This window comes from Scyliorhinus torazame, chromosome 12 (genome assembly GCF_047496885.1).
Source record: "Scyliorhinus torazame isolate Kashiwa2021f chromosome 12, sScyTor2.1, whole genome shotgun sequence".
NCBI lineage: Eukaryota > Metazoa > Chordata > Chondrichthyes > Carcharhiniformes > Scyliorhinidae > Scyliorhinus > Scyliorhinus torazame.
The window spans coordinates 182847321-182865816 of NC_092718.1; the positions used below are offsets into that span (position 1 = coordinate 182847321).

An 18496-nucleotide genomic window follows, 5' to 3' on the forward strand; every position below is an offset into this window, starting at 1 on the left:
TCCCCTCCCCTCCATCACCCCCCCCTCCCCTCCATCACCCCCTCCCCTCCATCACCCCCTCCCCTCCATCACCCCCTCCCCTCCATCACCCCCTCCCCTCCCCTCCATCACCCCCTCCCCTCCATCACCCCCTCCCCTCCATCACCTCCCCCTCCCCTCCATCACCTCCCCCTCCTCTCCATCACCTCCCCCTCCTCTCCATCACCTCCCCCTCCTCTCCATCACCTCCCCCTCCTCTCCATCACCCCACCCCACCTCGCCATCATCCACCCTCCCCTCCATCACCGCCCCTCCCCTCCCCTCCATCACCCCCTTCCCTCCCCTCCATCACCCCCTTCCCTCCCCTCCATCACCCCTCCCCTCCCCTCCATCACCCCCTCCCCTCCATCACCCCCCTCCCCTCCATCACCCCCCTCCCCTCCATCACCCCCCTCCCCTCCCCTCCATCACCCCCCTCCCCTCCCCTCCATCACCCCCCTCCCCTCCATCACCCCCCTCCCCTCCATCACCCCCCTCCCCTCCCCTCCATCACCCCCCTCCCCTCCCCTCCATCACCCCCCTCCCCTCCCCTCCATCACCCCCCTCCCCTCCCCTCCATCACCCCCCTCCCCTCCCCTCCATCACCCCCCTCCCCTCCCCTCCATCACCCCCCTCCCCTCCCCTCCATCACCCCCCTCCCCTCCCCACCATCACCCCCCTCCCCTCCCCTCCATCACCCCCCCTCCCCTCCCCTCCATCACCCCCCTCCCCTCCCCTCCATCACCCCCCTCCCCTCCCCTCCCCTCCATCACCCCCCTCCCCTCCCCTCCATCACCCCCCTCCTCTCCATCACCTACCCCACCCCCTCCTCTCCATCACCCACCCCTCCTCTCCATCACCCTCCCCTCCTCTCCATCACCCACCTCTCCCCTCCACTCCATCACCCACCCCTCCTCTCCATCACCCACCCCTCCCCTCCTCTCCATCACCCACCCCTCCCCCTCCTCTCCATCACCCACCCCTCCCCCTCCTCTCCATCACCCACCCCTCCCCCTCCTCTCCATCACCCACCCCTCCCCCTCCTCTCCATCACCCACCCCTCCCCCCTCCTCTCCATCACCCACCCCTCACCCTCCTCTCCATCACCCACCCCTCACCCTCCCCTCACACTCCTCTCCATCACCCCTCCCCCCTCGCCATCACCCACCCCTCCCCCTCGCCATCACCCCACCTCTCACCCCTCCCCCTCCTCACCATCACCTACCCCTCCTCTCCATCACCCCCCCTCCTCTCCATCACCCCCCCTCCTCTCCATCACCCCCCCTCCTCTCCATCACCCCCCTCCTCTCCATCACCCCCCCTCCTCTCCATCACCCCCCCTCCTCTCCATCACCCCCCCTCCTCTCCATCACCCCCCCTCCTCTCCATCACCCCCCCTCCTCTCCATCACCCCCCTCCTCTCCATCACCCCCCTCCTCTCCATCACCCCCCTCCTCTCCATCACCCCCCCTCCTCTCCATCACCCCCCCCTCCTCTCCATCACCCTCCCCTCCTCTCCATCACCCCCCTCCTCTCCATCACCCCCCCTCCTCTCCATCACCCCCCCTCCTCTCCATCACCCCCCTCCTCTCCATCCCACCCCCTCCTCTCCATTACCCCACCCCTCCCCCTCCTCTCCATCCCTCCCCCTCCTCTCCATCACCCCATCCCTCCTATCCATTACCCCACCCCTCCCCCTCCTCTCCATCATCCCAACCCTCCCCTCCTCCATCACCTACCCCTCCCCCTCCTCTCCATCACCCACCCCTCATCCTCCTCTCCATCACCCCACCCCTCCATCACCCCACCCCTCCATCACCTCCCCTCCTCCCCATCACCTACCCCTCCCCTCCTCTCCATCACCTACCCCTCCCCTCCTCTCCATCACCTCCCCCTCCTCTCCATCACCCCCCCTCCTCTCCATCACCCCCCCTCCTCTCCATCACCCCCCTCCTCTCCATCACCCCCCCTCCTCTCCATCACCCCCCTCCTCTCCATCCCTCCCCCTCCTCTCCATCACCCCATCCCTCCCCTCCTCTCCATCACCTACCCCTCCCCCTCCTCTCCATCACCCACCCCTCCCCCTCCTCTCCATCACCCCACCCCTCCATCACCCCACCCCTCCATCACCTCCCCTCCTCCCCATCACCTACCCCTCCCCCTCCTCTCCATCACCTCCCCTCCTCTCCATCACCTACCCCACCCCCTCCTCTCCATCACCCACCCCTCCCCCTCCACTCCATCACCCACCCCTCCCCCTCCTCTCCATCACCCACCCCTCCTCTCCATCACCCACCCCTCCCACTCCTCTCCATCACCCACCCCTCCCCCTCCTCTCCATCACCCACCCCTCCCCCTCCTCTCCATCACCCACCCCTCCCCCTCCTCTCCATCACCCACCCCTCCCCCTCCTCTCCATCACCCACCCCTCCCCCTCCTCTCCATCACCCACCCCTCCCCCCTCGCCATCACCCCACCTCTCCCCCTCCTCACCCCTCCCCCTCCTCACCATCACTCCTCCCCATCACCCCGCCCTCCTCTCCATCACCCCCCTCCTCTCCATCACCCCCCCTCCTCTCCATCACCCTCCCCTCCTCTCCATCACCCTCCCCTCCTCTCCATCACCCCCCCTCCTCTCCATCACCCCCCCTCCTCTCCATCACCCTCCCCTCCTCTCCATTACCCCACCCCTCCCCCTCCTCTCCATCACCCCCCTCCTCTCCATCCCTCCCCCTCCTCTCCATTACCCCACCCCTCCCCCTCCTCTCCATCCCACCCCTTCCTCTCCATCACCCCCCTCCTCTCCATCACCCCATCCCTCCCCCTCCTCTCCATTACCCCACCCCTCCCCCTCCTCTCCATCACCCCAACCCTCCCCTCCTCTCCATCACCTACCCCTCCTCTCCAACACCCAACCCTCCCCCTCCTCTCCATCACCCACCTGTCCCCCTCCTCTCCATCACCCACCCCTCCCCCTCCATCACCACCCCCTCCTCTCCATCACCCACCCCTCCTCTCCATCACCCACCCCTCCCCCTCCTCTCCATCACCTTCCCCTCCTCTCCATCACCACCCCCTCCTCTCCATCACCCACCCCTCCCCCTCCTCTCCATCACTCACCCCTCCACCTCCTCTCCATCACTCACCCCTCCACCTCCTCTCCATCACTCACCCCTCCCCCTCCTCTCCATCACCCACCCCTCCCCCTCCTCTCCATCACCCGCCCCTCCCCCTCCTCTCCATCACCAACCAAACCCCTCTCCATCACCCACCCCACCCCCTCTCCATCACCCACCCCTCCCCCTCCTCTCCATCACCAACCAAACCCCTCTCCATCACCCACCCCACCCCCTCTCCATCACCCACCCCACCCCCTCTCCATCACCCACCCCACCCCCTCTCCATCACCCACCCCACCCCCTCTCCATCACCCACCCCTCCCCCTCCTCTCCATCACCGACCCCACCCCCTCTCCATCACCCACCCCACCCCCTCTCCCTCACCCACCCCACCCCCTCTCCATCACCCACCCCTCCCCCTCCTCTCCATCTCCCCCCTCCTCTCCATCACCCATCCCACCTCCTCTCCATCACCCCTCCCCTCCTCTCCATCACCCATCCCCCTCCTCTCCATCACCCACCCCTCCCCTCTATCACCCACCCCTCCTCTCCATCACCTCTCCCCCTCCATCACCCCACCACTCCCCCTCCTCACCCCTCCCCTCCTCACCCACCCTCCTCTCCATCACCCACCCCTCCCCCTCCTCTCCATCACCCACCCCTCACCCTCCTCTCCATCACCCCCTCCTCCCCATCACCCACCCCTCCCCCCTCGCCATCACCCACCCCTCCCCCTCGCCATCACCCCACCTCTCCCCTCCTCACCCCTCCCCCTCCTCACCATCACCTACCCCTCCTCTCCATCACCCCCCCTCCTCTCCATCACCCCCCTCCTCTCCATCACCCCCCTCCTCTCCATCACCCCCCTCCTCTCCATCACCCCCCCTCCTCTCCATCACCCCCCCTCCTCTCCATCACCCCCCCTCCTCTCCATCACCCCCCCTCCTCTCCATCACCCCCTCCTCTCCATCACCCCCCCTCCTCTCCATCACCCCCCCTCCTCTCCATCACCCCCCCTCCTCTCCATCACCCCCCCTCCTCTCCATCACCCCCCCTCCTTTCCATCACCCCCCCCTCCTCTCCATCACCCCCCCTCCTCTCCATCACCCCCTCCTCTCCATCACCCCCTCCTCTCCATCACCCCCCCTCCTCTCCATCACCCCCCTCCTCTCCATCACCCCCCCTCCTCTCCATCACCCCCCCTCCTCTCCATCACCCCCCCTCCTCTCCATCACCCCCCCTCCTCTCCATCACCCCCCCTCCTCTCCATCACCCTCCCCTCCTCTCCATCACCCCCCTCCTCTCCATCACCCCCCCTCCTCTCCATCACCCCCCTCCTCTCCATCCCTCCCCCTCCTCTCCATCACCCCATCACCCCACCCCTCCCCCTCCTCTCCATCATCCCAACCCTCCCCTCCTCTCCATCACCTACCCCTCCCCCTCCTCTCCATCACCCACCCCTCCCCCTCCTCTCCATCACCCCACCCCTTGATCACCCCACCCCTCCATCACCCCACCCCTCCATCACCTCCCCTCCCCATCACCTACCCCTCCCCCTCCTCTCCATCACCTCCCCCTCCTCTCCATCACCTACCCCACCCCCTCCTCTCCATCACCCACCCCTCCCCCTCCTCTCCATCACCCACCCCTCCCCCTCCACTCCATCACCCACCCCTCCCCCTCCACTCCATCACCCACCCCTCCCCCTCCTCTCCATCACCCACCCCTCCCACTCCTCTCCATCACCCACCCCTCCCCCTCCTATCCATCACCCACCCCTCCCCCTCCATCACCTCCCCCTCCTCTCCATCACCTACCCCACCCCCTCCTCTCCATCACCTACCCCACCCCCTCCACTCCATCACCCACCCCTCCCCCTCCTCTCCATCACCCACCCCTCCCCCTCCTCTCCATCACCCACCCCTCCCCCTCCTCTCCATCACGCACTCCTCCCCCTCGCCATCACCCCACCTCTCCCCCTCCTCACCCCTCCCCCTCCTCACCATCACCCCTCCCCATCACCCCGCCCCCCTCTCCATCACCCCGCCCTCCTCTCCATCACCCCGCCCTCCTCTCCATCACCCACCCCTCCCCTCCTCTCCATCACCTTCCCCTCCTCTCCATCACCACCCCCTCCTCTCCATCACCCACCCCTCCCCCTCCTCTCCATCACTCACCCCTCCCCCTCCTCTCCATCACTCACCCCTCCCCCTCCTCTCCATCACCCACCCCTCCCCCTCCTCTCCATTACCAACCAAACCCCTCTCCATCACCCACCCCACCCCCTCTCCATCACCCACCCCACCCCCTCTTCATCACCCACCCCACCACCTCTCCATCACCCACCCCTCCCCCTCCTCTCCATCACCGACCTCAGCCCCTCTCCATCACCCACCCCATCCCCTCTCCCTCACCCACCCCACCCCCTCTCCATCACCCACCCCTCCCCCTCCTCTCCATCTCCCCCCTCCTCTCCATCACCCATCCCACCTCCTCTCCATCACCCCTCCCCTCCTCTCCATCACCCATCCCCCTCCTCTCCATCACCCACCCCTCCCCTCTATCACCCACCCCTCCTCTCCATCACCTCTCCCCCTCCATCACCCCACCACTCCCCCTCCTCACCCCTCCCCTCCTCACCCACCCTCCTCTCCATCACCCACCCCTCCCCCTCCTCTCCATCACCCACCCCTCACCCTCCTCTCCATCACCCCCTCCTCCCCATCACCCACCCCTCCCCCCTCGCCATCACCCACCCCTCCCCCTCGCCATCACCCCACCTCTCCCCCTCCTCACCCCTCCCCCTCCTCACCATCACCTACCCCTCCTCTCCATCACCCCCCCTCCTCTCCATCACCCCCCTCCTCTCCATCACCCCCCTCCTCTCCATCACCCCCCTCCTCTCCATCACCCCCCTCCTCTCCATCACCCCCCCTCCTCTCCATCACCCCCCTCCTCTCCATCACCCCCCCTCCTCTCCATCACCCCCCCTCCTCTCCATCACCCCCTCCTCTCCATCACCCCCCCTCCTCTCCATCACCCCCCCTCCTCTCCATCACCCCCCCCCTCCTCTCCATCACCCCCCCTCCTCTCCATCACCCCCCCTCCTCTCCATCACCCCCCCTCCTCTCCATCACCCCCCCCTCCTCTCCATCACCCCCTCCTCTCCATCACCCCCCCTGCTCTCCATCACCCCCCCTCCTCTCCATCACCCCCCCTCCTCTCCATCACCCCCCCTCCTCTCCATCACCCCCCCTCCTCTCCATCACCCCCCCTCCTCTCCATCACCCCCCCTCCTCTCCATCACCCCCCCTCCTCTCCATCACCCCCCCTCCTCTCCATCACCCCCCCTCCTCTCCATCACCCCCCTCCTCTCCATCACCCTCCCCTCCTCTCCATCACCCCCCTCCTCTCCATCACCCCCCCTCCTCTCCATCACCCCCCTCCTCTCCATCCCTCCCCCTCCTCTCCATCACCCCATCACCCCACCCCTCCCCCTCCTCTCCATCATCCCAACCCTCCCCTCCTCTCCATCACCTACCCCTCCCCCTCCTCTCCATCACCCACCCCTCCCCCTCCTCTCCATCACCCCACCCCTTGATCACCCCACCCCTCCATCACCCCACCCCTCCATCACCTCCCCTCCCCATCACCTACCCCTCCCCCTCCTCTCCATCACCTCCCCCTCCTCTCCATCACCTACCCCACCCCCTCCTCTCCATCACCCACCCCTCCCCCTCCACTCCATCACCCACCCCTCCCCCTCCACTCCATCACCCACCCCTCCCCCTCCTCTCCATCACCCACCCCTCCCACTCCTCTCCATCACCCACCCCTCCCCCTCCTATCCATCACCCACCCCTCCCCCTCCATCACCTCCCCCTCCTCTCCATCACCTACCCCACCCCCTCCTCTCCATCACCTACCCCACCCCCTCCACTCCATCACCCACCCCTCCCCCTCCTCTCCATCACCCACCCCTCCCCCTCCTCTCCATCACCCACCCCTCCCCCTCCTCTCCATCACGCACTCCTCCCCCTCGCCATCACCCCACCTCTCCCCCTCCTCACCCCTCCCCCTCCTCACCATCACCCCTCCCCATCACCCCGCCCTCCTCTCCATCACCCCGCCCTCCTCTCCATCACCCCGCCCTCCTCTCCATCACCCCGCCCTCCTCTCCATCACCCCCCCTCCTCTCCATCACCCCCCTCCTCTCCATCACCCTCCCCTCCTCTCCATCACCCCCCCTCCTCTCCATCACCCTCCCCTCCTCTCCATCACCCCCCCTCCTCTCCATCACCCCCCCTCCTCTCCATCACCCCCCCTCCTCTCCATCACCCCCCCTCCTCTCCATCACCCCCCCTCCTCCCCATCACCCCCCCTCCTCTCCATCACCCACCCCTCCCCCTCCTCTCCATCACCTTCCCCTCCTCTCCATCACCACCCCCTCCTCTCCATCACCCACCCCTCCCCCTCCTCTCCATCACTCACCCCTCCCCCTCCTCTCCATCACTCACCCCTCCCCCTCCTCTCCATCACCCACCCCTCCCCCTCCTCTCCATTACCAACCAAACCCCTCTCCATCACCCACCCCACCCCCTCTCCATCACCCACCCCACCCCCTCTCCATCACCCACCCCACCACCTCTCCATCACCCACCCCTCCCCCTCCTCTCCATCACCGACCTCAGCCCCTCTCCATCACCCACCCCACCCCCTCTCCCTCACCCACCCCACCCCCTCTCCATCACCCACCCCTCCCCCTCCTCTCCATCTCCCCCCTCCTCTCCATCACCCATCCCACCTCCTCTCCATCACCCCTCCCCTCCTCTCCATCACCCATCTCCCTCCTCTCCATCACCCACCCCTCCCCTCTATCACCCACCCCTCCTCTCCATCACCCCTCCCCCTCCATCACCCCACCACTCCCCCTCCTCACCCCTCCCCTCCTCACCCACCCTCCTCTCTATCACCCACCCCTCCCCTCCCCTCCATCATCCACCCCACCCCCTCTCCATCACCCACCCCTCCCCCTCCTCTCCATCACCCACCCCTCCTCGCCATCACCCCACCTCTCCCCCTGCTCACCCCTCCCCACCATCACCCCTCCCCATCACCTACCCCTCCTCGCCATCACCCCACCTCTCCCCCTCCTCTCCATCACCCCTCCCCTCCTCTCCGTCATCCACCCCTCCTCCACCACCCCACCCCTCCCCTCCATCACCCCACCCCTCCACTCCATCACCCCATCCCTCCCCCTCCTCTCCATTACCCCACCCCTCCCCCTCCTCTCCGTCACCCCACCCCGCTTCCTGCTCTCCATCACCCCACCCCTCCTCTCCATCACCCCAACCCTCCTCCTCTTTCCATTACCCCTCCCCTCTTTCCTCACCTCCTCTCCTGTCCCTCCCTGGCTTCCTGCCGCTTCACAAAAATGTGAGATGATGCACTTTGTTGAAAGGAATGTGGAGAGACAATACAAAATAAGGGATACAATTCTTAATAGGTTGCAGGAGTAGAGGGGCCTAGGTGTATATGAAGGTAGCAGGATAGGTGGAGGGAGCATTTAATAAAGCCTACAGTATCCTGGGCTTAATTAATAGGGACACAGAGTACAAGAGCAAGGATGTTATGCTGACCTTATATAAGACACTAGTTTGACCTTAGCTGGAATATTGTGCACACTACTGGGTACAACACTGTAGGAAGATCATGAATGCATCAGAGAGATTTACAAGAATGGTTCCAGCGATGAGAGGCTTTAGTTATTTTTTTAAGGGGCAAATTAGTGTGGCCCAATCAACCTACCCTGGCCATCTTTGGGTTGTGGTGGTGAGACCCATGCAGACACAGGGAGAACGTGCAAACTCCATATGGACAGTGACCCGTGACCAGGAACGTACCTGGGTCCTCGGCGCCGTGAGAAAGTTTCAGTTATGAGGGTAGATTGGAGACATTGAGACTGTTCTCCTTGGAGAGAAGGCTGAGAGGAGATTTGATAGATTTGTTCAAAATCATGAAGGTGCTGGACAGAGTAAATAGGGAGAAACTGTTGCCGCTGATAAAAGGATTGAGAACCAGAGGGCATACATTGAAATGATTTGCAAAATAAGCAAATGTAATGTGAGAAAAAGCTTTCTCACATAGTGAGTGTTTAAGGTCTGGAATGCACTGTCTTGAAGTATGGTGGAGGCAGGTCCAATGCAGGCATTCAACAGGGCATTAGATAATTAAAAAACAAAAATTAGAGAAGCCAATTATTTTTCTTCCAATTAAGGGACAATTTAGCGTGGCCAATCCACCTACTTTGCACATCTTTGAGTTGTGGGGGTGAGACCCATGCAGACACGGGGAGAATGTGCAAACTCCACACGGACAGTGACCCAGTGCTGGGCTCGAACTGGGTCCTCAGCGTTGTGAGGCAGCAGCGGAAAATAAAGATTTGGGTACTCTAAATTTATTTTAAAAACAAATAATTACTTGAATAGAAGCAAACGTGTGGGAAAAGGGCAGGAGAGTGGCAGCAAATCAAGATGATCGTTGGGAGAGCGATGCAGACACGAGCGACCGAATGGCCTCCTCCTGCGCGGGAACAATTCTTTGATTCTGATATCCTCCACCAGGTCACCTGCCCTCGACAGAAAATATTAAATGCATATTGAATGACTGTCAAAAAAGAAAGCGCTCAGGCGCTATCATTAAAAATTACACTGTGTGACCTTAGAAAACACATTCCTGAGGAAGCCATCTCAGCTTTGGAAAGGAAAAAGGCGCCATCACTGGGAGGAAAACTTTGGTAGAAGCAACGGAAAGTGCCAGCCAGAGGATTAATAATATATATATTTAAAAACTGATGACAGGGGAGCCTCAGTTTGGAAACCTGGTTGTACAATAAACCTGTCCATGGGACTCCAGGGAGAACCTGTATCAGACGCCAAGTGCATGTGGAATTGGACAGTGCTTGAGTTGTGCCTCACGGCTGTATCACACACTCGCTCTTTGCCCTGATTTCAGATGGATTGTGAAGTGAACGCCGTGATAATTTTCGTCACAATGTGGCAGAGTGACTTCACCGCAGGAGCTGCTGAAGTGGCTGCAGTCAAAGCAAGCCTGGATAAATGAGCGCGGATTTGCGTCCAGCTGTTAGCAGTGGCTTCTTGTTCTGTGCAGCCTTCTTGGCGGCTTTCTTCGCTTCTGCAAATGGGGAATCGCGATTAGGTAGGTTTTCTGCCAGAACCCCTCTCGTTTACACCATCACTGAAATGTTTTTTTTTTGGGGGGGCGCGTTAAAAAGAATTGCCTTCGGTAAAAGAAAGCACAACATTAGTAATTGTTGGGGTTTGTGCGCACTAACATATAGTCCAATTATATCAACGTCAGTCAGGCTTTAGAAATTTAGCCATTTGGCAAACGTCTTTATGATTGAAGGGAAGAAATGAAACAACGTTTTGCAAACAGCGATTACTGACCTTGTCTCCCCCAGTGCTACAAATGTCAACACAGTCTACGACACAGGGGGGTGGGAACCAGAGCGTTAGCTTAGAAGGTGTCATAACTGAAGGGGAAATAGAGAACAAAAATAAGATAACAACATCACCCTCAAACAGCAAAAAAAGGTGACAAGTGTGAGAAGGGAGGTGGCCATTGCAGGACTGAAGGTGTTGTACCTTAATGCGCGCAGTATACGGAACATGGTAAATGATCTTGTTGCGCACATTGAAATTGGCCGGTACGATGTTGTGGGCATCACAGAGACGTGGCTGCAAGAGGATCAGGGCTGGGATCTAAGTATACAAGGATATGTGTCCTAGCGAAAGGACAGGCAGATGGGCAAAGGGGGCGGGGTTCCATTGTTAGTAAGGAATGAAGTTAAATTGATAGCAAGGAGTGAATATAGGATCAGAAGGCATAGAATCTCTGTGGGTAGAGTTGAGGAATCACAAAGGTAAAAAGACCCTGATAGGAGTTATGTACAGGCCCCCTAGCAGTAGTCAGGATTTGGGGCAGAAAATAAATCAGGAAATAGAAAAAGCAAAGTAAAAAAGGCAATATCACAATAATCATGGGCGACTTCAATATGCAGGTGGACTGGGAAAATCAGGTTGGTAGTGGATCCCAAGGAAAGGAATTTGTGAAATGCCTAAGATTGTTTTTGTGACAGAGCCTACAAGGGAACAGGCAATTCTGGATTTGATGATGTGTAATGATGCAGACTTGATTAGGGAACATAAGGTGAAGGAACCCTTAGGGAGCAGTGACCACAATATGATAGAATTTACCCTGCAGTTTAAGAGGGAGAAGCCGGAATCAGATGTAACGGTATTACAATTAAATAAGGGTAACTACAATGACATGAGGGAGGAGCTGGCCAGAGTTGATTGGAAAAGGAGCATAGCAGGGAAGACAGTGGAACAGTAATGGCAGGAGTTTTGGGGGTTATTAGGGAGGCATAGCAGAAATTCATCACAAGGAGGAGGAAACATGCTATGGAGAGGACAAGGCATCCACGGTTGATGAGGGAAGTCAAGGACAGCATAAAAGCAAAATAAAAAGCATACAAAGTGGCGAGGGTTAGTTGGCAGCCAGTTGATTGGGAAACCTTTAAAAGCGAGCAGAGGACAACTAAAAAAGCAATAAGGGGGGAGAAGATGAAATATGAGTGCAAGCTAGTTAGTAATATCAAAGAAGATTGGAAGAGTTTTTTTCAATATATAAAAGGTAAGAGCGAGACAAAAATAGACATTGGACCACTGGAAAATGTGGCTGGAGAAGTAATAAAAGGAAACAATGAAATGGCAGAGGAACTGAACAGTTACTTTGCATCAATCTTCACAGTGGATGGCACCAGTGGGATGCCAAAGCTCTAGGAGAATCATGGGACAGAGGTGAGTGCAGTGGCCATCACTAAGGAGAAAGGTCTGGGGAAACTGAAAGGTCTGAAGGTGGATAAGTCACCTGGACCGGATGGACTACACCCCAGGGTTATAAAGGAGATAGCTGAGGAGATTGTGGAGGCATTAGTGATGATCTTTCAGGAATCACTGGAGGCAGGAAGGGTCCCAGAGGACTGGAAGGTAGCTAATGTAACACCGCTGTTTAAGAAGGGAGGGAGGCAGAAGATGGGAAATTATAGGCCGGTTAGCCTGACTCCAGCTCAGCTGACCACACACCGCCCGAAGAGAACACTCAACTGCTGCGATTAGTCTCGGTGACTCTGGATCAGTCCCGGCCTCGAACACTCAACTGCTACAACGACTGGACTTATCAATGGGCACGAGACTGTGGTAATACCAGGTATTGCAGTACCTGAGAGAGGAATGACCATTGGCTAGACCGCGGGGTCTACCATTGGGTAATGTACATAGCCCCACCCTGAGAGGCGGGGTATAAGAGCCGGTGCCGTCCCAGCAGCCTTCACTTCTGTATCATCGCTGCTGGGTACAGTTCTATCTGATTAAAGCTGAATCGATATGACTCCTCGTGGTCTCAAGAGTATTGATTGTGCATCAGAGACGCCCTGCTTAATCGATTCTGGGAGCACGGAGAACTTCATACACCCCGACACGGTAAGGCGCTGTTCTCTCCTCGTCCACCCCGTTAATCAAAACATCTCCCTGGCCTCCGGTTCCCACTCAGTAGAAATAAAGGGGTTTTGTGTAGCAAACCTCACAGTCCAGGGAAGGGAGTTTAAAAATTACCGGCTCTACGTCCTTCCCCACCTCTGCGCGGCCACACACCTAGGTTTCGACTTCCAGTGTAAACTCCAAAGTCTAACTTTCAAATTTGGCGGCCCTATACCCCCCCTTACTGTCTGCGGCCTCGCGACCCTTAAGGTCGATCCGCCTTCCCTGTTTTCGAACCTCACCCCGGATTGCAAACCTGTCACCACCAGGAGCAGATGGTACAGTGCCCAGGATCGGATCTTTATTAGGTCAGAGGTCCAAAGGCTACTGAGGAAAGGAGGCATTGAAGCTAGCAACAGTCCCTGGAGAGCTCAAGTAGTGGTGGTAAAGACCGGGGAGAAGCATAGGATGGTCATCGACTACAGTCAGACCATCAACAGGTTTACGCAGCTGGACGCGTACCCTCTCCCCCGCATATCCGATCTGGTAAACAGGATCGTGCATTACAAGGACTTATCCACGGTGCATCTTGTGTCCGCCTACCACCAGCTCCCCATCCGCACTAGTGACCGCAAGTACACTGCTTTCGAGGCAGATGGGTGGCTCTATCACTTCTTAAGGATTCCCTTCGGTGTCACCAACGGGGTCTCGGTCTTCCAGCGCGAGATGGATCGAATGGTTGACCGGTACGGTTTACGGGCAACATTCCCGTATCTCGATAATGTCACCATCTGCGGCCACGGCCAGCAGGACCATGACACCAACCTCCGAAAATTCCTCCAGACCGCAAAGATCCTTAACCTTACATACAACAAGGATAAATGCATGTTTAGCACCGACCGCCTAGCCATCCTCGGCTACGTAGTGCGAAATGGAGTTATAGGCCCCGACCCTGAGTGCATGCGCCCCCTTATGGAGTTCCCCCTCCCTCACTGCTCCAAGGCCCTGAAGCGCTGTCTAGAGTTTTTCAGTTACTACGCCCAGTGGGCCCCCAACTATGCGGACAAGGCCCGTCCCCTGATCCAATCCATAGCTTTTCCCCTGTCGATAGAGACCCGGCAGGCCTTCAGCCGCATCAAAATGGACATTGCAAAGGCCACGATGCACGCCATCGACGAGTCCCTCCCCTTCCAAGTCGAGAGCGACGCGTCTGACGTAGCTCTGGCGGCCACCCTCAACCAAGCGGGCAGGCCCGTGGCCTTCTTCTCACGTACCCTCCATGCCTCCGAAATCCGCCACTCCTCAGTCGAAAAGGAGGCCCAGGCCACAGTAGAAGCTGTGCGACATTGGAGGCATTACGTGGCTGGCAGGAGATTCACTCTCCTCACTGACCAACGGTCGGTTGCTTTCATGTTCGGTAATGCACAGCGGGGCAAGATAAAAAACGATAAGATCTTGCGGTGGAGGATCAAACTCTCCACCTACGAGATCTTGTATTGTCCCGGGAAGCTAAACGAGCCTCCTGATGCCCTGTCCCGCGGCACATGTGCCACCGCACAAGTGGACCGCCTCCGAGCCCTCCATGAGGACCTCTGCCACCCGGGGGTCACTCGCTTTTCCCACTTTATCAAGACCCGCAACCTGCCCTACTCCATCGAGGAGGTCAGGACAGCCACCAGGGACTGCCAAATATGGGCGGAGTGCAAACCGCACTTCTACCGGCCAGAGAAAGCGCACCTGATAAAGGCTTCCCATCCCTTTGAACGCCTCAGCATGGACTTCAAAGGCCCCCTCCCCTCCACCGACCGCAACATGTACTTCCTGAACGTGATTGACGAGTACTCCCGGTTCCCATTTGCCATCCCCTGCCCCGACATGACCGCAACCACCGTCATCAAGGCCCTCCATAGCATCTTTACACTGTTCGGGTTCCCCGCTTACATACATAGTGATAGGGGGTCCTCCTTAATGAGCGACAAACTGCGTCAATTCCTGCTCAGCAAGGGCATCGCCTCGAGCAGGACGACCAGTTACAACCCCCGGTGTAACGGACAGGTAGAGAGGGAGAACGGAACGGTCTGGAAGACCGTCCTACAGGCCCTACGGTCCAGGAATATCCCGGTCTCCCGCTGGCAGGAAGTCCTCCCGGATGCCCTCCACTCCATCCAGTCACTGCTTTGTACCACGGCCAACCAAACACCTCACGAACGTCTCCTTGTCTTCCCCCGGAAGTCCTCCTCTGGGACCTCGCTCCCGACCTGGCTGGCAGCTCCCGGACCCATCCTGCTCCGAAAACACGTGCGGGCGCACAAGTCGGACCCGTTGGTTAAGAGGGTCCATCTTCTCCACGCTAACCCCCAGTACGCCCACGAGACGTGCCCCGACGGCCGACAAGATACGGTCTCCCTATGAGACCTGGCGCCCGCCGGAGCCCGACGCACACCCCAGCCACCAGTCCCACCCTCCCTTCCACCAGGGCACCTTACAGGAGGATCGGTCCTTCCGCCGGCCCCGTCTAGGTCCCCCCACCCACCGGCGCACCCCGCAGGCGCTCCCTTCCCAGGTCAACCGTTTTCCATACCAGCGCCGTCTAGGGGCGTCGAAGCTGCCACAGAGATCGAGGCCACGCTCCCGGAGTCACAGGCGACCGAACCTCCACCGGAGTCACCACCGAAGCTCCGACGATCACAGAGGATGACCAGGGCCCCCGATCTACTGATTGATTCATTTTAAATTGTAAATTTAAATCATAAATTGTAAATAGTTAATAGAATTGTAAATAGTTACAAAACGTTGTAGGGGGGTATTACGGTACCTCCATAACTAATGCTACCACGTTGCCATGTTTGTAGTATCAGGCAACCACACCCGCCGGACTCTTTTTAACAGGGGGTGAATGTGGTAATCTGTGTAGAGGTATTACGGTACCTGGGAATGCTGGAACACCATTTGTAGATATCGTATGCTTCCTATTGGTCAAGCTGTATGGTAGCTCCGCCCTGCTAGGCAGGGTATAAGAGCCCGTGCCACCCCAGCAGCCTTCATTCTGTACCTGAGCTGCTGGGGGAAACATCTAGCTTATTAAAGCCTTCAGTTGGACTACAACCGCGCTTTAGTTGTCATTGATCATGCATCAGGGTGAGCAGGTGATAAGCTTGATATTGGGGGTTGGGTTTCTGGTGCTGTTACTAGGGAGGAGGGAGGGGTGGGGGGAGCTGCTCAGCTGAGGAACTGTTGCTAGGGGACAAAGGGGGGGGTGTCGAGGACGGCGGATGCCCGAGGGCGGGCCCGAGGAGGCGAGGGATGCGAGCTGGTGGCTGGCCCAAGACGGGTGATGGCTAATCAGCATGGGTGGGTGGGGGGGGGGGGGGGGGGGGTGCCCCCCGACTAGGCTGATTACTTGGACCGTCAGAGGGCTAAATGGGCCGGTTAAGCGGGCTCACGAGTTCGCTCATCTGAGGGGATTGAAGGCGGACGTGGCAATGTTACAAGAGACACACCTAAAGGTTATAGACCAGATTGAGGAAGGGGTGGGTCTGCCAGGTATTTCATTCAGTGCTGGACTCTTAAGACCAGGGTGGCGTGATCCTGATTAACAAACGGGTGGCATTTGAGGCAGGGAGAATCGTTTCAGACGCGGGGGACAGGTACATAATGGTGAGTGGGAAGCTTGAGGGGATGCAGGTGGTACTCGTGAATGTATACGCACCAAACTGGGATGATGTGGAATTTGTGAGGCGGGTGTTAGGTAAGATCCCGGACCTAGAGTCACATAATCTGTTCATGGGGGGAGATTTCAACACAGTCATTGATCCAGGATTGGACCGGTCAGGGAGGGTGCCAGCCGCAGTGAAGGAATTAAAGGGGTTTATGGAGCAGAAGGGGGGAGTAGATCCATGGAGCTTTGAATGGCCACAAGGTATACTCTTGGATGGGCTTTTTTATCCTGAGCAGGGCTCTACTGCCGGGGGTGGTTTATACCGAGTACTCGGCAATGGCGGTGTCGGATCATGCCCCACATTGGTGGATCTACGGGCTAGTATGGAGAGAGGGCAGCGCCCGTTATGGAGTTTGGATGTGGGACTATTAGCAGATGAGGGGGTGTGTGGGCGGGTGAGCACGACCATCCAGAATTTGTGCTCGGCAGCACATATACTAAAATGGTAAAAACTGGGCGGCATGGACTGGTTGGGCCGAAGGGCCTGTTTCCATGCTGTAAACTTCTATGATTCTATGATCTATGATTCTAACTATTTGGAAATAAATGATACGGGGGAAGTCTCAGCAGCAACGGTGTGGGAAGCTCTGAAGGCAGTGGTTAGAGGGGAGTTAATTTCGATAGGGGCCCATAGAGAAAAGGTGGAATGAGCAGAGAGGGACAGGTTGGTTGGGGAGATACTCCAGGTGGATAGGAGATATTCGGAAGCCCCGGACGCGGGGCTACTAAAGAAGCGGCGGAGGTTACAGGTGGAGTTTGGGCTGTTATCAACAGTGAAGGCGGTGGGTCAACTGAGGAAAGGAAGGGGAGTGGTGTATGAGTTTGGGGAAAAGGCCAGTAGAATGCTAGCACACCAGCTGAGGAAAAGGAAGAGTGGAGGGAGCATCGTTTTGTGCCCCGATGTACAACAACCATCGGTTTGTGCCGGGTAGACTGGATGGAGGGTTCCGGAGATGGTAGAGAGTAGGAATTGAGAGGATGGGAGATCTATTTATAGACGGGAGCTTCCCTAGCTTGAAGGATTTGGAGGAGAAATTTGAACAGCCGGCAGGGAATGGATTTAGATATCTGCAGGTACAGGATTTTTTGAGAAGGCCGGTTCCGACCTTCCCGCTCCTGCCACCAGGGGGGATACAGGACAGGGTAGTTTCCAGAACATGCGTGGCAGAGGGGAAGCTATCAGATATCTACCAAAAACTTATGGAGTCGGAGGAAACTCAGATAGAGGAACTAAAGGGCAAGTGGGAAGATGAGCTAGGGGGAGAGATACAGGCGGGTCTGTGGGCGGATACCTTAAGCAGGGTTAACACATTCTCATCATGTGCCAGGCTTAGCCTGATATAATTTAAGGTAATCCACCAGGCACACATGACGGTGGCCCGGATGAGCAAGTTCTTTGGGGTAGAGGATAAGTGTGCGAGGTGCACAGGAGGTCCAGCAAACCATGTCCATATGTTTTGGACATGCCCGAAGCTTAGAGTGTTTTGGCAGGGTTGTGCTAAGGCTATGTCCACGATACTTAAAACACGGGCGGTGCCGAATCCAGAACTGGCGATTTTTGGAGTTCTGGCCTTTGCCTCGCTGGTAGCCTGGAGACGGATACTGTTAATGTGGAGGGACTCGAAGCCCCCAAAATTAGAGACCTGGGTTAGTGACATGGCTCGGTTTCTCAGTCTTGAAAAAATAAAGTTTGCCCTGAGAGGGTCACTGTTAGGGTTCGTCTGGAGGTGGCAGCCGTTCGTCGACTTTCTCAGAGAAATTAAAATGTCAGCAGAGGCAGGAATCTGGGGGGCGGGGGGGGGGAAGGGGGGGTGGCTAGGCTATTGTTTCATTGATTGGGGGTGTGAAGAATGGGATTGGGATGGAAATGTTTTATGTACCATGCTTATGTGGCTGTTGTCATTATTATTATAAAAACTACAAATACCCGAATAAAATGTTTTTTACTGTCCAATGAAGAAATTCGGCACCTGAACCTTAAAGGTGTAGGATAGCATTGAGGGTTCTCCCCGATAAAAGATTTTAATTTTCTATCATTCTGTTAACCCATTGCCAAGGTAGTTTAGTGCCGGAAGCGA

The 18496-nt window shown here is 58.4% G+C and overlaps 1 protein-coding gene across 1 annotated transcript in view; it reads left to right on the top strand.

The window, feature by feature from the left end:
* The first annotated feature begins 10118 nt into the window (after window positions 1–10118).
* Window positions 10119–18496, top strand: part of LOC140386778 (acrosin-like) — a 61224-nt gene continuing 52846 nt past the window's right edge. The window contains exon 1 of the mRNA XM_072469471.1: window positions 10119–10355. Coding sequence (XP_072325572.1) covers window positions 10256–10355 — 100 coding nt within the window. The 5' untranslated portion in view covers window positions 10119–10255. The remainder of the gene's footprint in view (window positions 10356–18496) is intronic.